We start from the raw sequence: 23,548 nt of genomic DNA on the forward strand, positions 1-23,548 counted from the left end.
AGTGAATCATGGCGTCAGGATGAAATGGAGAAAGAGACATTTGTATTCTTCGTATAGAAAAGAAAATGAAGTTTGAGTATCTCTGATATGGTGGGTTATTTGTGTAAAACAGCAAAATGATATTATTTCTATGCAGCTGTGGACTCTGTACCATTCATTCAAGTGAATAGCGTGTGTGCTGGAGTGACGTGAACACTAGCTAGGGGTCGACACAACACTACACATCCGAACAGCAGCAGACGGAAAGAGGAGTGAAAGCCTGAGGCCATTCACAACAACATCATTTCAATCATCTTTCACCTTCTCAAAGCTTCCATTCAAAAACAACACATCCCTCATTCTATAAGCACACACGTGAACATTTCATAAACATTAAACGTGTCTGAGAAATGAAAACAGATGAGAGGTGTCCAATCAAACACACCTGAATCACGTCATGAACTAACATCTTCGGGGTTACCTGAACATGACAGACAGGTGTGTCGGAGAAGGACTGAACTGAACTAATAAAACACACACAGACATTCAGCATCACTGGATTCTAACAGTGCTCTCTTGTAAAAGAGATAAAACAACACTTGTTTTATATCTTTTAGCGTTTAGGTGGAGGAAAAATGTCCACATTTTAAAACAAATGAATTGAAATTTGAATATCCATTATAATTGGCCAGTTTACAGGTTACTAAGAGCCTGTCAGCTCATTCGGGCAATTATTACACATAAGCACAAAAATATAACAATACAACAAAAATCCATATTTATACAAATATTTTAGTTATTATTAAGGCTGAAAGAAGACTCATTTGCCTGCGTCTCTCCTCCAGTTTCCGCCCCATGAGAGATCTCGCGAGATTATCTCCTCTCGCGAGGCCGCCCAGCATCGCTGTGCTGCTGCAGTGAGTGCGCGTATAAACGGCGAGACGCGCGCGGACGAGAGGAGGAGTTGCTGCAAGGTCGCGGCAGCATCACGCTGAAAATAAACCACGCGGAGCTCGATTCACGGACACTGAAACCTCTGAGTCCCGCGAGCTCGAACAGCCACCGGAGCGTCTTTACATTACGCCCGGAGTTGCGTTCCGGGTGCGCGCGGATTCCCTATTTGCATCCGCATGTGCGCGTCTGGAGGGACGAGCGGCGCGTTATTTCTGTCTTCCTGCAGCATCTGCTTGTGAGCGTTCATCTGTTTTGTGAAGGTTTTTGACATTTTGTCATGTCGGCGTCTCCTCCATCCGCTACCCGGGGCGACCAGCTCCCGCTACCCGAACCGGACGCGCTGAAACCTGCCGGTCCGACGCCGAGCCAGAGTCGCTTTCAGGTGGATCTGGTGTCCGAGTCCGCCGGTGACGGGAACACTACCCCAGACTCATCCCCGCCCGATTACACGCCCGAGCCGCCGCGGGAGTCCGCGCCCGGCGGAGAGGAAGCCAAAGGCCGGTTTCGGGTGGTGAACTTCGCGGCCTCGAGTCCGGACGCCGCGCCGGCGGAGAGCGCGCAGAACGGGGACACGGTGATGAGTGAGGGCAGCCTGCATTCATCCACCGGCGGCCAGCAGCACCATCACTACGACACCCACACCAACACGTACTACCTCCGTACCTTCGGCCACAACACCATCGACGCTGTGCCCAACATCGACTTCTACCGGCAAACCGCCGCGCCGCTGGGCGAGAAACTCATCAGACCCACCCTGTCCGAACTACACGACGAGCTGGACAAGGTAACGTTGCGAGCGCACAACACGTGCCTCTGACTGTACTCGTGCTGCAGTCGACATTGGTTTAGTAGGTGACTTGTGTGAGCAACACACTGTGATGATCGTTTAGTATGGCACAACTCAACTTTACTGACCACAGAAATCTGTCTAAAGTGCCGTAGTAACGTTACCTCAGTGTTGTAGTGTAGTTGGACGTCGATTGAATAGTATACCGTTACGTCTCAAGCACAGTCATAGCTTTTGAAGTATCGTCATGTAAATCCTGTGGTGCATAAAGTAGTGCTGCTGAGATACGTCACTGTACCTTGTTATTGGTCATGTGATGCATAACGATGTGATCTTCAGCTGGTAGTGACAGCATCACTTAGTATCTGTGTACTGGAACACGCTCAACATGTCATTGTGGGTGTTATATCAGTATAGTGATTATGAACTGAGTGTGAAACATGTCACAGCGGTGTGATAACATGCATGCTGCAGCTGTCATAAACGTGTGATGTGATAACGGTGTGGTGTGATGTGTAGTTTATGTTATGAGTGTGTGATGTGATGATGGTTTAAAGTGATGTGCTACGGTGCAGATGTGATGTGACAATCAGCAGCAAGTCTGTGGTGTGAAGCATATGTTATGATGACTGTGATTTGTAGGGATGCACCGAATCTAACATTCTTGGCCGAAGCCGAAGCCGAACATGATGTGAAACACTTGGCCGAAGGCCGAATAATACCGAACACCGAATATGGTTTTTGCATTTCTTCTATTTATTAAGCTATTTTTTCACTATTGCACAAACTGAATAGTCAAAATTTGCTTTTAAAAATTTGTCTTGCTTTTCAATAAAATACAATACAACTTAATATAAAATTGAGCAAAACAAAATACATTAAAACAAAAAATTTAATAGCCTATATTAATTAGGCCTGTAACTGACTGATAAAAGAATGTAATGTAAGTTACTCTGTACCCCTACAACAAAACACTTCATTAAAAAGTGTCATTCCACATTAGGCATATAAACTAAAAATACGAATAAACTAAAACTGTTGGATTATTATAGGCTACGTTGCAAAATGATTGTAAGAAAAAAAAACATCGAACGCAAACTATTCTGACTGATGCTGACTGACAACCATATCAGTTCACGTCTCTCCTCCAAACTCCGCCCACAAAAGCTGACTGTTCTCTGGTGCACTCGTGGCCGGGATGCACAGAACATACTTTGACAAGTTGTTTAGTACAGGGAACTGTGTGCGCGCGACCACTGTATGATGTCAAAGGATGTCGCGAGCGGCAGGGCTACTGTCAGACAGCCGCTCCCGTCTGAAGTAGCACAAGTTACCGACCGGTAAAGACGCTTTCATTCGGAAATTTACTTCCGTGCGGCAAGTCCCGTGCTGTGTCTTTCTCTGACACCTTAAAATGCTCCACACACACACTGCCAAAATGTTTGCGGCATTAATAAAGCGCACGTCTCTCTCTCTCTCTCTCTCTCTCTCTCTGCGCTGGTTGCTAGTTGATCGTTTCTCGAGTCATGTTCGGTAAAATTATTCGGCCATTTCACATATTCGGCCGAATACCGAACATGCGTTTTTTGCTATTTTCGGCCAGAATATATTCGGTGGCCGAACATTCGGTGCTCCTAGTATTGTTAGAGGATTGTGATGTTATTATGATGACACAGATGATATATGATGATGTATTTAATGCACATTAATAGCTAACGATACTGACATACAGCAATGTGATGGTAATGTGATAGCAAACAGCAATGTGATGAGATGATGTTGGTAATGATGTATAGACAGACAGCAGACTGTGTATCGGACTGATAATGGTGTGATAGCAGACAGCAATCGGATATGATGTGGGAACGGGATAGACAGACAGCAGATTGATGGTAAATGATGTAGATGACAACATGCAGATGTGATGATATGTAGGCGTGTGATTGAAATATGATAGGACAACAGCAGAGTGATCGGTAGATCTGTATAGGACAAGCAGCAGATGTATGATGATTGTGAAGGAGTGACAGCATTATGATGAGGAGTAAAGTAATTGATCTGATAGTGACAGCTAGTATGATTATGATGATAGGACAGACACAATGATGGTGTATACTACAACACGGTGAAATTCGAATGTGATAGGACAACAGCAGATTATCTAAATTGATAGACAGACACAGATGGATGAAATTTAAAGATGATTATGTATAAGATGATAGACAGAAGCTGAGAAAGACAGACACAATGTGATGGTGAAATGTGTGAAGACAACAGCAGATTGATGATGATAATGTATAATGATTGATGACAGAAGCAATATGTAATGGTTGAAGCGACAGCAGTGAATAGATGTATGGTATACATTGATACGACAAGATGTGATGATAATACTGATATAGGCTGAACGATTAATCGAAACAATCGCAATCCGATGGAACCGTTGCGATTTGCTAATCGCAAGAGGGCTGGCGATGTGAAAAATAGGAAACGCGTCTGTTCCAAGCCTGCTTTGAGTGGCATTCTTGCTAACCAACTGAGTGAGCGCACTCCATTATGCCTAATCAGCACTGCCCAGCCAACTGCATAAACGTCCGTCATTAAAAAAACAAAACATACAGAAGGCAGGAGAGAGACAGTGTGTGTTATTATGGCATCTGCAGAGTCAGATCGATCATATTAGGCAAATAAATACTAAAGAACCGTCCAATTCAGAAGACCGCCACACAGCCTGTGCATACTCGCGCGACTCTTCCCCGCGTTGCGCGTCTCGCGGACGAGCCGTTTAAACTTGACGCGCATACACAGCCTGTTTCGTAATGTATGGCGTTATTATAATGACAAATGTCCGAGCGCATTATTACAAGGCGAGAGCGCATTCTTGTCATACGAGCGCGCGAATCTCTCCGCTCGCACGCCGATTTCCTTTGCTCGTGCACAAAACTGGACGCGCGCTTTCAACTATACGCTGCTCTCTTATGAATTTTCTCTCCTCTCGCTCAGTGAGCATGTGCGCACTCAAAATGCGTTCCGTGCGTCCACGAATCCTTTGGTACTCTTGCTCTCGAGAGGTCCTCCTGTGTGTTCCAGGCATCATAGGCTGTCAAAAGTAGTCAACCAATCAGGGATAGGCTTCCACGTCGGGCCAATGAAAACGCGACCTCTTAACTACAGTAGGCCTAATTGTTAAAAATGCTTGATGAAAAGAGTTGTTTTTCGTGTTCTTTTCTACAAAAGTGTCATGTTAATGTGTAATTCTTGTAAAATAGTACATTGTAAATTGCTGAGTTTCATTCTTATAAAATCTTTTAATATATAAACCTTTTAATGAGTGGATTCTTGCGTGTGGGTAGGTGGGTGGATGGGGGGCACCATGAGGTCTTAATACGCCTCTGGATCCACCACGTTCTCAGGTAACAATTTTAATATATTTGATGCAACATTATTAATCAAATGTATATTATAAATGAACGGTAAGGGAGCGTTTGGTATATTGCATAGAAGTTCAGTTTTATGCCCTGAACTTCTGGAACACTGAATGCAGAACACTTACAGTGTGTGTCTGCAAACGCATTAAATGCATAACCAAATAGGTATAGAATATTATATGATATTTCCAAATGCTCCAGTGCTATTATTGTTTTGATATGTACCGTTACTTGTAGTAAATATTATTTTAGAATAAAGCTAACTTAAGACACCAATCTAAATTGTTCGGTAATCAATTTAGTACTATTTTGACAATATTATGTTTAGTGTAGGACATGCATGAGGACCACATGAACTTGAGGGTGTTGGCCTGTTTTGTCTGAATAACATGGTAGTTAAACTGACGTTTATATGTAGCCTACAAAGCATCCTAATGCCCCTGTTCATTTCTAATACACATTTGACTAATAATGTTGCATCAAATATATTAATATTGTTACCTGAGAACGTGGTGGATCCATCTTGCTTCGTTGAAAACGTCGAGTCACTTTCAACCAATAAGATGCCATGTAAGAGGTCGCGTTTTCATTGGCCCGCCGTGGAAGCCTATCCCTGATTGGTTGACTACTTTTGACAGCCTATAATGCCTGGAACACGCAGGAGGACCTCTCGAGAGCAAGAGTACCGAAGGATTCGTGGACGCACGGCACGCATTTTGAGTGCGCACACGCTCACTGAGCGAGAGGAGAGAAAATTCATAAGAGAGCAGCGTATAATTGAAAGCGCGCGTCCAGTTTTGTGCACGAGCAAAGGAAATCGGCGTGCGAGCGGAGAGATTCGCGCGCTCGTATGACAAGAATGCGCTCTCGCCTTGTAATAATGCGCTCGCGACATTTGTCATTATAATAACGCCATACATATTAATGACGTTTATAGTACTTGAGTCCGGCTCGGGCATCTGGCAATATGGACGAGGCTTGACGCACGCGCGCACCCTGTGTCAACTCACGCCTATCTCCGCGTTTCAAACAAATGTAAATTCTATCTAACTGTTTTGCTAATTTCACTTGGATGAAATTAAACATTCAGCACATTTTTTACTTGTTTTAAAAAATCCCACATACTTAAACAATAATAAATCAGCCTATGTAAACTATGAACTATTTTAATAATTCACTAACACAATAGAAAATGTTATGGATTTAAGGGTTACAATGGGAGTTGTATTTGTTTTAATGGAAACTATAATAGTGTACACTGGTATTTGGATTGTATTGGTGTGATGTAATCTGGAAGTTGGGAACCAATTTGAACAACAGTAAGCCCTATTTGAATAATGCCCAAAGCACACTACAAAAATTAATTTTGTAATGGTTTTAATGGAAACAATTAAATGTTTTTATTTTTGTTGTTTTCTTTCAGGGTAACTATACCCATACTGTGCTCCACACAACAATATTGAATTGAAGCTTGAATTAGAAAAGTTAAAATCGCAAATCAAATCGCAATCGCAATGTCTGTCAAAAATATCGCAATTAGATATTTTCCCCAAATCGCACAGCCCTAATACACACACAGCAATCATGGTTGAAAGGTATACAACAGCAACTGTATGGTGAAATGGTGTATAAGTACCAACAGCAATTATATGATATGACGCTTAAATAAGTTCTGAATAACACGCAATTGATAGGTGCAAATAGGGTATAGACAACAAGCAGATGTGATGGTTGAAATTGATTCTGTGATAGACAGACACAAATGTGTTAATATATTTAGAATGTTTATTATGATATGATAACAGACACCAATTATCGTATTATTAATTACATGAGAGACAGGACAGCAGAAATTAATGATGAATGTGATGTAATTATATGATGTAAATAGACAGACGAGCAGATGTATATAAATGCTGATAATGGCAAACATAGACCAACAGCAATAGATGGTATAAATGTTGAAGACAACAGCAGATGTGATGGTGAAATTGTGTGATAGGACAGACAGCAGATGTGATGGTGAAATTGTGTGATAGGACAGACAGCAGATGTGATGATGATGATGTGATGGTATAATGATGTGATAGGACAGACAGCAGATGTGATGGTGAAATGGTGTGATAGGACAAACAGCAGATGTGATGATGATGATGTGATGGTATAATGATGTGATAGGACAGACAGCAGATGTGATGGTGAAATGGTGTGATAGGGCAGACAGCAGATGTGATGATGATGATGTGATGGTATAACGATGTGATAGGACAGACAGCAGATGTGATGGTGAAATGATGTGATGACAGACTGCAGATGTGATGATGATGTGAGGCTGTTGTGATGGTGAAATGATATGATAGGACAGACAGCAGATGTGATGCTGGTGATGTCAGTTGATGCGAGGACAGTGGTTATGAGAATCGTGATGTGACTCTCTTGACTGAATATTGTAGATGATGCGGGTCAGTGTTGTGAAAACATGGCACTCTTACAGAAGTGTTAGAGACCGACGTCAGTATAAACACAGCAGCTATTGTCCTGATGCGAGCTGCACTGGGATCAGTTTTAGCCAGAGGCGTGTTGGTTCAGGTCTGTGACGACACCGCTCATAATGTCTTGGCACTTTATAGAGTTAAGTGCATTTGTAACCAACTTTGGTGCCAGCTTGAAGAAAAGCCTCTTTGTGAGGCACTGAGGCTTTAAGAGTAATTTCCACTCATTTGAGCCGCACACTACAGCCAAAGCCAGTTTCATATAAACACAGATGTTCTATTATGACGTTTGGACTCTGTCTTTTGTTATCTGATGAAATGAAGGTAGAATGAGCTACATAAACGCACACAGCTGAGGTTAAATGTCAATGCTGTGTAGTCATTGTTGTCACTGAAATTACAAACAAATGAATTACAAAAGACTTTCAGAGTTCACAATAGCTTCTTTGATTCAGTGTTTGTTTAAGTAGGTTCAATTTATAACACAACCCGTCCATCACACACACACACACACACACACACACATCACGTGTCATCTCTCAGCTGATGTGACGCTTTATAAACTGAAGATGACATCAAGATGTATTTGTTTATTTAATGATGTGTGTGTCATTTATCTGAATGTGTGTGTGTGTGCGTTAGTTCACTAATGAAATGCTGAAATGAAACGCCGCATGTCTGGTGTTTTCTGCTGGACGATGTGTTCAGATTGAAGCGTTTGCGTGTTGTTTGATCTACGTGATCGGCTTGTGTTATGTAAGACTGGAACTGGTTCGGTTGTGAATGTTGTCACGCATGGGGATCGAAGCTCTTTTTTTCCTATTAAAGTTCCAGAGGGGAAGCTACTGTAATCCATGACTGAATGGAAAATCTGTTGGAATGAACTTGAAACGGATATTGATGTGTGAGACAGCGTGTGATGCTCGTGTGTGTGTGTTATTTCATTACATGTTATATCATGTGTATGTCACTCATCGAGTGATTTCTGCTTGAAGAATGAATAATGTTAACCAGTGAGAAGACAAACCCTGACCGCCAATGATAAACGCGCACACACACGCGCACACACGCACACACAAAGAGAGGACACATTTTACTTGCAGGATGAGAACATTTAAAACGTTCTGCAACGATAAACTCAAATTCAATCACTCAGGGTTTTTCCTGGATCAAAATTGGTCTTCGGTGGTGGCTGACGACGTACCCTCTTGAACTGCGAATCCAACACTGACAATAAACCCAATATAAATGCAAAAAACAAACATTGATTTGTCATTTTATTTCAGTTGGTATTGTTTAGTTTTACAACCTTTTCCAAGTTACAGTATATATTGGGTGTGAAATAATGTGACACAGATGTCACTCTCACTATCCTACTTTTTTAAAGTTTTTTTAATGTTGAAAAAAATTAAAAATAGAACAATACATAAAAACTGCATTTAAACCAAGCAAAATCATACAAAAAACAAACATGCAAAACAAAACGAACAAAACACAACGTATATCGACAGTCTGTGATATATGGTTATCTTGTTTATTTTGTTTCACATGTTCTTGATAAGAAAAACAAGCATTTAGATCTATTTTAGTCTGGTGAAAGTCTGTTCAACAAGCCGACAGCGGAGAAAAGGCGCTGCTCTTCTCTAACTCCCGGTAACAAAACCCAGATCTGACAAGAATATCTGGCTTTATTGTTTATAATGTTGATAATAAATAAAGTAAATGGGCTTGATACCTCATGCGACTGTTAATTGATCCTAAAAACAAAGACGGATCTATTGTAGTGCTTGTTGTCCTGTTTATTACGTGACCGTCATCTGAGGAAGATTGACTAATCCTGCGGATCAGCACCGCATATAAATAATGTTTTCTTTGTCGTTTTATGGTCAGTGTCTGTCTTGTTTAGCTTTGTATTGCAATTTGCATCAATAAATAAAGGACTAACTAAGGAATTACAGCGCAAAAAAACCATCTGTGTGAATTTATTTACAGGCGACGACCCTATTTGAAGTGCTTAGGAAGAAAATACAGGCTTTAGTTTTAGAAAAGGTACCAGTCTTATGCTAAGGCCAAACTTATTAGCTTTAGTTGCAGTGAAATATACATTTTAATGTTTCAAGTTGTTGAAATCCGCATCAGTTTGCCTAATATATTTCTAACGAACGAACAACTGCTCTTAACAAGTTATGGTAATAAATAAATGAATCATCCAATCATTTAATATTACGTTGGTATTTTTATACCTAATGTAAGTAATGTTAACGAATTCTGTGGCTCACGTTTTTAAAACGTTTTAATATGGTGATGTGAGCCGAGCATAACACGCAGTCCGTCAGGCCGCCGTGTGTGAACTTAAAATGTTTAAACTAGCTTGCGATCTGACTGAACAAAGATTTAGGAACACATACAATTGATTTTTTTATATTTTCTCTATATTATAAAGTCATTACAGATGAAGTGAAGAAGCATTAAAAAAGACAAGACAATTCTAACCCTGTGGTGACGCAGTTTTTTATTCTTATGAAAAATACAAATATTCAAATATCATTTTTATCATTTTTATTTTCGAATAATTATTGCGGATCGAATATTCAAACATTCGCGCACATCCCTAGTTTATATAACATCCATCACTGAAATGCCGTGAACAAACAAACACACCTCAACTTCTCTCACTATTGCAAGAGTAACGAGCTGCAGCTGCAGGCCCACAGCGCAGCCAATCTTGATAAGCAGGTCTTCGTATCGCTCGTCAGCTGGCGGGTGGGCGGGCTATTTCTTTCGCCTTGCCATGCTTTTCTGGGAGAATTACCCAATAAGGGACTAAGAAAAGTTATTACGTAACAGTTTTTGAAACCTGTACGATCACTGGGGGAGTGTACACATCCAACTAGTTTTTTGAGAAGTTGACCATGTCAAGCATGAGAAGACAGCACGTTTAATATTGTAAAGAAGTCAGAATGCATGACACACGGTTGCACATCCCCTTTAAAACATTGCAAAAGATAGCGAACATAGGATAGGATAGGATTTGTTTTGTTTGTAGGAGCGGAACCCTAGGCAGAGAAAAGGAAAGTTGTTTTTAGCGCAGTTCATCCAGCTGTAATCCAGGTAAAATATTCACCGGCTGCGCCACGTGAAACATGGATTGAATTCATTCTTCTGACTTTTTGTCATCGTGTTTGATTGATGTGCGCGGGAGAGTTCAGAAACCAGCATGTTCTGCTTCATTTGACCGATCGGCATATGATATCAAACGTCCGCGAGAGCGTTTAAAAGTATACGATGCCGTCTGCTTCTGCAGCTACCTCATCATATGCCGATCGGTCTGCGCAACACAGAATGAAGTGGAACACCGGGAGAGTGCACGGGCTCTCCGTTCCTTCTTTCCTGCAGTCATCACAAGCACGCCAGTCATCTACAATGCTCATAAACTACATTCTGATCAAATAAATCTTACTATGTTACCAAGAAGTTTTTCAACCAGTTATTGTAACCAAATGTAGTATTCTGATAACGCTGTATACTGTGATAAAAGTTGGTGATGACATGAGAAACTGATACGGTCGCATGTCTGAAGAACATGAAGCTCATCATTCATTTGCTAATGAAACTCACTGAAGGTTGTAACTGTAACCTGTGCCAGTGTGTCATCATATGGATCAGAGTTAAGGATGTCTATAGTTCATTTCATATTGAAAACATTGACGCCGGAAGCTGTGGAGATGTGCAGGTAGACACACGTGAACGTGTCTGATCCTACCGTCAAGCTTCTTTTGTGAATCGGGATGTTTTTGACTGAAGTTCACAGAGATTAAGACGAGTGTAAACGTGTCAAGCTCTTAACATGATTCTCATGCAGTGTCCTGTACCGCCACAGAACACTTAAATGAGTCATGTGATGTAAACCTCACGACAGGTGTGTCTCATGCCCCCGGACATTAATAAGCACGCGTGTACACACTAAAACTTTCACATGTTTAGCTCGGTTGTAATTGTTCTGGTATGTATTTGTTTGTCTTCATTGAGTGTGATTGAGCCATTGTAATGATGGTGATGATGTAACAGATGTTTGTTGCTCTGTCCAGATGTCACTGTGTGTTTCAGCTGTTCCCTCGACACCTCCTGTGTGTCTGAACACCATAGTGATGGCCGTCCCCAGAGTACTGCAACACTAGGGGTGTAACGATACACTCAGCTCAGGATTCGGTACATATCTCGATGCTGGGTTCACCATACCATACACATCTCCATATTTTGAACAAAATTCTAAAATGAAACTGAAATTCAAATAACATTTATTTTCTAAATATTAACAATTTCAGTAACTTATTTTGTTGCACATGCAACTTACTAAAGAATTTTAACATTTTAAGGCTTAACTGAAACTAGAATTATGATCAGTGTCAATTTTGACAGCAAATTTTGATTTAGTTTTAGTCATAGTCTTTCGACTAAAATGCAATTTAGTTTTAGTCATCCCAATTTATCATAGTTTTAGTCTATTTTTAGTCGACGAAATCGACATTATATTAGTCTACTAAAATCTATCTGGATTAACTCATTTAATTGGTGTAATTAAATGTTTCATACAAAGATTGAACTGTTTCAACATCATTGACTTTACCTTGGAAGTAAATGAAACCAGGTCATTACCTTTATTTGTCAGAAAAGTTCAGTAACTACTGGATATGCATTGTTGGAACACAGAGAATATTAGACCATGAACGACATGTAGCAGTTCATTCAGTCTCATTTTGACTCAATTGACTCGTTCCTTCAGTGAAGGGCGTGTTCATTCGGTACATTCAACCAATGAAACGCTCTGACAGAGCTCACGCTCAAGCGCTATTGGCTCGTGTCTCTTTGAAGCTTTGAAGTCTTTGCTCGAGACAGTAATGAATGAGAAAAATCTTTCAAAAAGACATATTACATAAACTGTATAACATTTCTTCAATCATGCAGATCACATACTTGTTTTTATCATGTCATTGGATCTTTTAATCTACAGTACGACTCACTTCTTCTCTGATCGTAACAGCGCTGGTTTCTTTTGGCTCACTTTATGTTGCATATCAGGTTATGCAGCAGCTCATGTTAGCGGATAAATGAACATTGGCATTTAAACACGTTTGTGCTCCTTTGTAATGAGTTTCGGGGTGACTCGCCTGCAGTCACGCTTCAAGTTTGCTGTGTTTTAACGGCGATTGTGAAGGAAAGTATGACGCTTTGTAAACCACGTGGAGACACAGATTGTGTCTTGTGCTAGGTAGGTAGCATCTTGACCGCTGAACAAATACAATTAAACATATCGCCATCTCTCTACGATGTGCATTCGTAACATTTTTGCATCGCGAAATATCGTAATACGAAGTATCGTTACACCCCTATGCAACACACACACACGAACACACACCTGAATCTTAGACATTGTGTGTGTGTCCTTGTCCTCAAAACACAAAAAGTGAATTGAAATGCTTGAAGTTTTCCTCTAGTTGTCAAGTTTATTCAAACACAACAGGTCTGATAGATAATTGTAGTAATATTTTTCTCCAGCTATGTTTACACAGGGTTTTTCCTGCATAGAAAAATTGGAGGTGGTCGCCTCAGTCAAATGTTGTGCCGCCTCAGTCTCTGGCCAAGATTATGTCGGGTGTCTTAAATAAAAAACCCAGCGTGCATTCAACAGACCTGCTCAGTTCAGATGTAGTTCTCCGTGGATGCGTCTCTTCGTGCAGCGCGAGATGCGCAGTTTTAAAGTCACACGTGTCTCTCAGTGCAGCGTGAGGTGCGCAGTTTTAAAGTCACACGTGTCTCCGTGCAGCGCGAGGTGCGCAGTTTTAAAGTCACACTTGTCTCTCCGTGCAGCGCGAGGTGCGCAGTTTTAAAGTCACACGTGTCTCCGTGCAGCGTGAGGTGCGCAGTTTTAAAGTCACACTTGTCTCTCCGTGCAGCGCGAGGTGCGCAGTTTTAAAGTCACACTTGTCTCTCCGTGCAGCGCGAGGTGCGCAGTTTTAAAGTCACACTTGTCTCTCCGTGCAGCGCGAGGTGCGCAGTTTTAAAGTCACACTTGTCTCTCCGTGCAGCGCGAGGTGCGCAGTTTTAAAGTCACACTTGTCTCTCCGTGCAGCGCGAGGTGCGCAGTTTTAAAGTCACACTTGTCTCTCCGTGCAGCGCGAGGTGCGCAGTTTTAAAGTCACACTTGTCTCTCCGTGCAGCGCGAGGTGCGCAGTTTTAAAGTCACACTTGTCTCTCCGTGCAGCGCGAGGTGCGCAGTTTTAAAGTCACACTTGTCTCTCCGTGCAGCGCGAGGTGCGCAGTTTTAAAGTCACACTTGTCTCTCCGTGCAGCGCGAGGTGCGCAGTTTTAAAGTCACACTTGTCTCTCCGTGCAGCGCGAGGTGCGCAGTTTTAAAGTCACACTTGTCTCTCCGTGCAGCGCGAGGTGCGCAGTTTTAAAGTCACACTTGTCTCTCCGTGCAGCGCGAGGTGCGCAGTTTTAAAGTCACACTTGTCTCTCCGTGCAGCGCGAGGTGCGCAGTTTTAAAGTCACACTTGTCTCTCCGTGCAGCGCGAGGTGCGCAGTTTTAAAGTCACACTTGTCTCTCCGTGCAGCGCGAGGTGCGCAGTTTTAAAGTCACACTTGTCTCTCCGTGCAGCGCGAGGTGCGCAGTTTTAAAGTCACACTTGTCTCTCCGTGCAGCGCGAGGTGCGCAGTTTTAAAGTCACACTTGTCTCTCCGTGCAGCGCGAGGTGCGCAGTTTTAAAGTCACACTTGTCTCTCCGTGCAGCGCGAGGTGCGCAGTTTTAAAGTCACACTTGTCTCTCCGTGCTGCGCGAGGTGCGCAGTTTTAAAGTCACACGTGTCTCTCTGTGGATGTGTCTCTCTGTGCGGCACAAGTTGTGCTGTTTTAAAGTCAGACGTGTCTCTCCGTGCATGCGTCTCTCCATGCAGCGCGAGGTGCGCAGTTTTAAAGTCAGACGTGTTTATGCATCTCTTCAAGCTGTGCAGTTTTAAAGTTTAAAAGGGAGAGGTGTTTTAAATGACAAAATTAAAGATTATATTAGTAAAACCCAATTTTTGGCGTTTGCACTTTGCAAAGTACATAATAGGCTAAATACCCTGATTTGGTGGTTTATTTAGTTCAGAGGTGGGTAACGAAGTACATTTACTTGAGTACTGTACTTAAGTACACTTTTTGAGTATTTGTACTGTAGTATTACTTTTTCTGTTTACTTTTTACTGTACTTCACTACATTTGAATGACAAATATCTCACTTTTCATGGCACAAAAAAGTTTTCCTTGGCCGACCCTCCCCTTGCTCCCACGTTTGGGAGAGACTATTGTCAGTTGCTTCTAATATGACACACCTGAATCATCTCACCAGGTGTGTTAATTATTTGAGACATTCACAACATTTTGGGAGAAGGCTAATGAGTTCAGTTGTCTATACTTTCCCCATATCTGATTTACTTATCATAAGCAAAAGATGTAATTACATTTATATCCGATTAATCGATTAATCGGAGGGTGGGGGGGTATGGGGAAATGGCCCAACTAATCGATTATCAAAATAATCGTTAGTTGCAGCCCTAATGAGCTATTAGGAGCTGTATTAGCTGTATTTTACGGCTGTTCAGGTGAATATTGTTTCCAAGTATGTTCAATTTTTTGAAAAGTTTCCTTAAATGAACCTGCTGTACATCATTGTATAATGTTAATAACAGTCAATCATATTAAAGCTCAGTGAACCACAAGAGAACGCAGGATGAGAATGAACTGTGCTCCTTTAGTAAAACTGGTGAATTCAGTTGGCCATATTATGGGCTGAAAAGTTAGTTGAAATGATAAAAAGCTTATGTTTGATTTTAAGCAACTTTTCTGTTGGTTGGATACATTTTAGGTTTTATAGAACTTTTTGATTGTCATTTTCATCTAATCTTTTGAACTTTTAAATGTTGTTTGTAAAGTGTTGGGTTAATCCACTTAAAGAGACAATAGGCCTACACATGCGTGTATGTACAAGATCAGGATGGCACCACCTCCGCCTCATTTTGAGCCAAGAAAAACCCTGTTTACATGCAGCATGAACCGTTTTCATCAACCTGATTGAATTCAGTAGGACTGGAGATTATGAAAGTATTGTTTATATGTACCCTATGCAGTGCAACCAGATTAAGTGTACATTGACATCATGCACATTAAATGTATTCTGAACACAGTCAGGGTTGCCATTTTAAAACTAGCCACAACATTAATTACAGCGTCACCTCTGGATGAACCTATAAAACCAAGATTGGTGTGTGTGTGTGTGCGTGCGTGCGTGCGTGCGTGTGTGTGTGTAATCTAACTCCGGGTGTTCTTCTGAATGAACTGTGAGAGATGTGCTGAATGTGAGCGGACACATGAGAAACAATGAGCCATTTGTTAAATGAGATGAGCTCACTGTGGCACTTTTACAGCATCTTTAACTCCAGCCTGTGTCCTCGCATCATTCTGTGCGTGCGTGTGGGTCAGAGGTCGCTCTGTAACCTCTACAGTGGCCTACGGTAATATTTACAGTGTTTTAAGTTATACTTGAATACTGGTATAATCCATTAGATTACAAACTTTAACAAGTGTTACACCATGTGAAGTAGGGCTGGACGATACAGGTGATCATCATCAATATAATGTTTCATATCATTTGATATCCATAATTATTGATACATTTTAAAAGCCGTTATTAAGACCAGTAAACAATGACCACGTTTACATGGACGTCAGTAATCAAATGATTTGCCTTATTCTGAGTAAACTAATATTACGATTAGGGATGCAACGATTATAGATTTTGTTGGTACGATTATTGTCTCAGGAATAATCACGGTTGCACGATTATGGCAATTATTATGCTTTCATTAATTTCTACATTTTTTTCTGGCCCTGCCTAAATTTAAACTTGTCCTACCACAAAAAAGTAATAATATTGTCTAGTTATTTGTTTGTTTTTATATCTGTTTTCTTAATAAATAAGGTTATAATACCCTAAGACTATTAGCCTAACTCACAGACATTTCATATAGTCAAAGACAGTGAATCAAAGACAGTGTAATAAAGCAAACACACAAATTAAATTAAGTGTTTTTCATTTGTTTCAAGTTGGTCTAACTATGGTTATCAGGTACAGAAACTGAATAAAGGAGTCAAATGTAAAACACTTCAAATTCTTCACAGTATAAATGAAATGTATATTAAAGTTATTAAAGTTAATCAGTCAGGAGTGGTGAGTGTGTTTTGTCTTTGTTTTTTGTTGTTTGATGAGCATTAAAACAGATATGTTTATTATGCTGCTGTCCCTTTAAGAGCTAGCGCACACAGATCGCATGTTTTTGTATCCCCACTGATTGCGTTCGTAACAAACCATAATGGATTCAATTTATCAACGTGATATAGAGCCCATTCGCTAAATAACGTTTAAACCCCACATATTATTAATAAAAATAACATAAGCATAAGTTGAATTGGTTCAATTTGCATCAGGAGTTGACTTTGAATTTGAGCTTGCGCATACAGAATGTACGCATCCTGTGAGCGGTCCTCGACACAACACTTCTCGTCCGGTGTGCGACTCTATTACATGCCGCTTTGTTTGTTTACGTTGCACTGAAAGCTCAACCGTCACCTCTACAGCCTTGATTGTGAATGTACTGTAAGATTGGCTGTTTGGTCTCTCTGCCATGTTAATCTAGTGTGTGTCGTGGCCTCCGTGGCTCTGATAAGCTGGTGCACCGCTGGTGTAACTTAGTTTTCATTTATGTGCAAGTTGCAACAGTTCCATTCTGTGCAACAGAAACACACGGTGTAACAGAGCCTTTATGGTTGATTAACCGTGAGGTTTTTAAGTGCGGTTAATAGTGAACCTCGGTAATCGCTGCATCCCTAATTACGATTAAGGTGTTTACATGAGTTGCTTTAAGAATATACCTTTCATGTTCCCGTTTTACATGTTACACTACATAGTTGGATTAATGGCATACGTCATTACGTTCCTACCGTTCGACGTTCCTGCCATAATTTCATGCATCAACAAACAGTTGGTCTTCGCCATGGTACCACATGCAGTGTTTGGTGTTTCATTTATTTTCTAGAATTGTTGGCATCTTTCTTGTTTCCCCTTCGGACCAAAAATGTGCTTTCTTGCTTGAAGCAGAGGTGGGTAGAGTAGCCAAAATCTTTACTCAAGTAAAAGTACAAGTAACTAGAGAAATTGTTACTCAAGTAAAAGTAAAAGTCACTATTTTAAAAATTACTTGAGTAAAAGTAAAAAAGTATGCAATGAAAAAACTACTCAAGTAGCTAGTTACTTAGTTACTTTGTATCTGATTATATAGGCCTACTACATAAAATTAATATTAACGCCAATATTTGAATATTACACTTTAATCAATATTTTTAATTATCATAAGCAGATATCTTTGCAATATACTAGACAGACTAAAGAATAGACAAACACAGAAGAGACAAGCATTTCTGTACATTTCATCTAGTCCTGATGTCAATGTAGTTTACACAACTTATTTAGAATAATAGACCATGTCAAACTAAAGCATGAACTAAACTCAGAGCATTTCCTAAGATGATCTAGAACGTCTGCAGTGCTCTCTTAAATGAAATACACATTTTTGAACAAAGCTCATGTTTTCTCGTGTTGTGTCACGTGTGTGTTGTGAAACGCTCTTACTTGTAAACAAACAGTAAACAGTGAACCACACGCCCATCAACACGTTTTCTTCCTTCTGTTCTTCAAATGTATATTTCTGCAAGCCCACGTCTCTGTGTCTGACAGGTAACGCGCATGTTGCTGTGTCTGACAGGTAACGCGCATGTTGCTGTGTCTGACGAACAGGTGGTGCGGGTGCGCGCATATGGCGTTCATTTATCATTGCTGGCAAACAATATGACACATTTGCAGTTTTGATTGTGTAGATATAGATTAATATCCACTTCATCCAACGCTCTTTGTGTTCTGCGTGTTCTTAAGTTTTGCGCTACGAGGAGTGAGTAATCCTGCTTCAGATGATTCAGATCGTGCTGCGAACTGAACAAATCATTTGAACTGATTCATTAGCCTATTCAAATGGTTTTGCCCATTGAAATGCTTTCAAAAGAATCGATTCAAAAGAATCGATCACTCGGGAATGCCCGTAAAAATGCCCGTATACCGCACTTCCATAATGCCACTAAAATAGGAGTACTCCACCCGTCTTAATTCGATTTGTGTTTACTACCATTATGAGTTTAGATGGATTAAGCTAACCAAAAAGCTCTGTTTACATGGTCCATTCTTAATCAGAGTATTGTCTTAATCGTGTTAATATCGGATTATTGTTGTCCATGTAAACGTGGTCATTGTGGTTTGAACTTGATCACTGTATTATTCACATTTCCCCATTTTACCTGTATTACTGTGAAGTGTTTTGGTAATAAATAGACTTATTATAACAGACAGCATCAGGTTTATTTAGGTTACTGTCACTTTAAGAGCTAATGCTAATGCTGATACACATCATCCACTGCGCTAACTTCACTTATAACATTAGCCACTGTGTTTATATGACATTTGCGTGTTTTTGGCATGATCTAGAATGAATTTTACAGCTAAATGGCTAATAAGACGTGAACGAGAACTTCAGTACCTGTGCTGTGTCTGTGAACACGCGTCTGTGTTCACGTGCGTCGGATGTGCGCCACGCATTCATATGTCCAAAAGAAACGTCTGTGAGTCAAATCGCTTGAAAGTTTAAACGGGAACAACATTAAAATTAGGGATGCACCGATGTGTAAATTTTGGCCGATAACGATAACCGATACTTCTTTAACATTGGAAGCCGATAACCGATATATAGGCCGATAAACAGTATCTTAATATTAATATAACATTTTCTGAGACTGAAAATTCTTTTTGTCTCATGAAAATCATGTACCAAGCCTAATTTACACTGGTTAAAGATTCTTTAACTTTTAAACTTTTCTGGTAGAATGTTTATTTAATAAACAAATTAAAGATGTTAATGTGTGTGTGATGTCAGAGATATATACGCTGGTAATTAGTGGATGTGAATGTGATGGAATGAACACTGTGTCATGATTAATGATCTCTCTGTAAAGGCAAAATCACAATTGCAAATGTGTGTGCAAAACAGTGTGAGCATTTTCTTGCAAATAGTCTAAGAAAATAAAAGGCTGGTTATGATCCAGTGACTGCGCATGGGTTGTCATGCAACAAACTTCATCATATTCATGTTACGTTTGGAGTTATCGTTTTATCGCCCAGTCTTAATGTGAAGATGTTTCATTTGTTTCACAATTATAAGCCTCGTTACAGTATGAATATGATGAGCTACATTCACACCTGTATAATATCTGACACGCACACACATCAGTATGATTGTATGGTGGCAGGACTAGGCCTTTAAATTAATGTAGGACATGTATGTAGTTTTTACAAGCAATATTACCAAAAAACATGACCTATGTTCATTTTGAGACAAAACGGTGTCACTGGTGTATATGCAGATGTGTGTGTGAGTTGTTTTCAGTTAAAGGCTGGATTACACTACTGGACTTTTGCTCAGATTTTCAGTCTGGACGTGTTGCAGAGAGTCTGCGAAGTCTAATAATAATAATGTTTTATCAGGTCATTTATTTTATATTCTGATAGCGACAGTATGTTTGAAACAGAAAGCCTGGTAACTGAGAAAATGTGTTGTAGGCTCTTCTCTGGTGCTGAAGCGTAGGTCTATTTTAATATTTTAAAAAACTACAACAAATGTAACAACTGAAATGAATTTATCATGAGCAGAAGTACGTACATTTACATGTAGTCATTTAGCAGACCCTTTTATCCAAAGCGGCTTGCAGAGAGTTCAGGGTTTGCAATAAGCGATATGTCATACAGGAGCAATAATACAATAGGTGCTAATACAAAGTTACTAGTTTCAACAAAAGCCAGACCAATACCTGTTGAGAGGAAGAGAGAGGGTTAGTTTTTTTTCTGTCGAGTGTTCACAGAAGAGATGGGTTTGAAGTCGTTTTTTGAATGTCGTGAGAGATGTGGTTGACAAGACTGAGTTAGGAAGAGCGTTCCACCAGGAAGGAGTTGTGAAGGACAAAGAGCGGGAAAGCGATTTACCGCCCTTACGAGAAGGCAATACAAGACGCCGCTGGTTTGCTGAACGCAAATACTTACAAAGTTACTAACAAGTAGCCTTTCAATGCCATTTCATACTAGAACTGATTCTAAATAATCTTTCCTTAAAACATGATTCATTATAAAATGCTCTTAACATGCTGATTATTAATGCAATTAATATTATTAACATCATAAATGCTGTATGTAGATACAAGACGTTATATAATCTGTCACAAACCTATATAGCAAACAGTTAACTGACTGACAGCTAAAAATACTTTATTACTGCTGCATTATCCTTTACTTAAGCGTTACAGTAAAAGTGTCCATTTATTGACCCGCTCTTGGTGTCTGCAGGTCTTTATATGCGATGTGTCTTTGGCGGGAGAAGCAACGCTCACAGAGCGGAAAGGGTTAATATGAAGTGCGTATGTCGCTAAATAAGGATATTAAAATATAGCTGCAAAATATAATCAACATAAATGTCCCTGAGTTCGCGTGATGTGTACATCTCAGTTATGTAGACGCGCTGCTCAATTTAAACTACATAGAAAATAATAGGAAGGATAATCTGGGTGAAAACCTGTCATGCGGTGGTGACTGGACTGGACTGTTGCTAGTCAGGGCTTGCGTCTTTTCTGTACTCACCACCCTGGGAGCGTTTAAAAATATTTGTGTTTTTATCTGCTTTTCAGGTGGTTGACGCAACATATTTTCCCACACGTGCTCTCTGTCCGCTGGTGGAAGTGTGCTTACCTGTGTATTTATTGTGGCGGAACTCGATACAGAGAGCATTTAAATATACAATAACATTTTGTTTAATATGAGAACAAGGTATAGACATATTATATTAGGTAACCTTAAATCGAAAATTAGGCTACTTCACTAATGAAAATGGAATTATTAGGCTAAAAGAATAATGTAATGCATTGATTTCATCCTCTATATTGTGTGGGATGATGTATTTTACTTATTTTAATTAGATTAGACAAGCCATGGATAAAAACACAGTATGGATGTATTCTTTACTGACGTGTAGTGAGGCCAAACAGACCGAGAAAAATATTTTAGGCTAACGTTCTGGGAACGTTCCCCTAACGTTAGTTTCTGGTTTCCAGAAAGTTTTTTTTAAGGTTTGTTTTTGGTTATCTTAAAATAAAATAAAACATCAGTTTCATGGTTTCTATAACGTTAGGGTAACGTTCCCCTAACGTTAGTTTTTGGTTCCCAGAACATTATGGGAACCAGAAACTACCCAACAAACATTTGTTCAATACAATACAATTGAAATAGTTTCTAAAAATTTTCAAAATCGGTCCAGTCTGACCTGAACGTCTATACAACGTTTTAATCACATGTACATCACAAACAATAACATATTATTTGTGGAAGTGTTTTAACTTATCACAGCATATTTTATAGTGAACATCACATTTTTTAATTGTCTTCCATTTGTTAATCAGCTACTATTCAAACAAGAAAACAGAAATAGTAGAATTTCAATAGCAATGGAGTTTTACATTAATGTTAAGCAGCCATTAATCAGACACGAAAATAACAAAAGTACAGTATTATAGTTAACACATATATAACTACTAGGCCTGTGCAAAAATATCGATACATGTAACTATCGCAATTTTTTTTTTTCCGATAGTGTATGGATAGTGATACCTCTACTATTGATATATTTTTTAAATCATGTCATATACATACGGCCAAAAGTAAGTGGAAGCGAGCATGGTGAAAAATATAAGAACGCTTGGAGCTCTCAGAGCTGATGTGTGGGTGTGCTTTGGTTTTCGAAATAAGTCATGGAGTAATGAGTTATATCAAATAATGCTGTTTGTAGCTTCGCAAGTCATGACACAAGTCACTTGGCTACTGCAGTGCATTAGACAGAAAGTTTATTAAGAAAAGTTACAATGACATTTATTGTGCTTTCACGGATGTGACACCAGCGCATTTACAGCACGGATGAACCAGAGGTTTTATACTGCCCATGTTCATTGTTTTAACTGTAATGCACCACAACAGCCAAGTGACTTGCGTGAGCCACCTTATTCCCCTGTGCTACCCACTTGAGGGGCGCAATCCACAGTTTGAGAAGCCAAACCTCTGATCTAAAGGTCCATGCATCACACATCATGGCCACTCTGCAGAGGTAAGGGATGTTTTTACACTTATCCTTACAGAAAACCCCCGCTGGTGCACAGCATGATGTATTTCTAGCTCTACTTTTTACATTTTCTATTTAAAGTATTGCAATATATCGCAAATGTGTATCGTATCAAAATACATAGCAATACAGTGTATCGTGACCCATCTATCGTGATATGTATCGTATCGAGAGGCACTTGCCAATACACAGCCCTAGTAACTACTTTAGTCTTTCCATTTTTTTCTAAATGTTTACTCTCATTTTCTTGGTTCCCGACCACCAGCTCTTCCAGAAGTGTGAATCATGTGTTCCACCATTGATGTATGGAAGTCAGAGCTATGGCACTACCTATTATTTCCTAACAGTCTTGTATTACTGTTAAACAGCAATCAAACAAGTAAACGACAAAATACTCGCTTATGGTTAACACATGTGTAAATGTTTTCGAGTCGGTAACAGTTGATTATGGCTCATTTTTTATATCCACCACCCCCAGCGTGCTTCAGGTGTTCTGCCATTGCTGCATCTGTTGCATTTGGGCTACACCTGTTCAAAGCATCTGAGTGAGAGAAGAG

The 23,548-nt window shown here is 40.0% G+C and overlaps 1 protein-coding gene across 3 annotated transcripts in view; it reads left to right on the forward strand.

Annotated features, from left to right (window-relative positions):
• Positions 1–678: 678 nt before the first annotated feature.
• slc12a2 (solute carrier family 12 member 2) overlaps positions 679–23,548 on the forward strand; it is a 54,277-nt gene continuing 31,407 nt past the window's right edge. Inside the window, exon 1 of one of the 3 annotated variants that reach the window (XM_057320398.1) lies at positions 679–1,717. In XM_057320398.1, coding sequence (XP_057176381.1) covers positions 1,211–1,717 — 507 coding nt within the window. In that variant the 5' untranslated portion in view covers positions 679–1,210. The remainder of the gene's footprint in view (positions 1,718–23,548) is intronic. The other 2 variants (XM_057320396.1, XM_057320397.1) reach the window with 2 other exon arrangements.

The sequence above is a fragment of the Triplophysa rosa genome, linkage group LG22 (genome assembly GCF_024868665.1).
Source record: "Triplophysa rosa linkage group LG22, Trosa_1v2, whole genome shotgun sequence".
NCBI classification, from domain to species: domain Eukaryota; kingdom Metazoa; phylum Chordata; class Actinopteri; order Cypriniformes; family Nemacheilidae; genus Triplophysa; species Triplophysa rosa.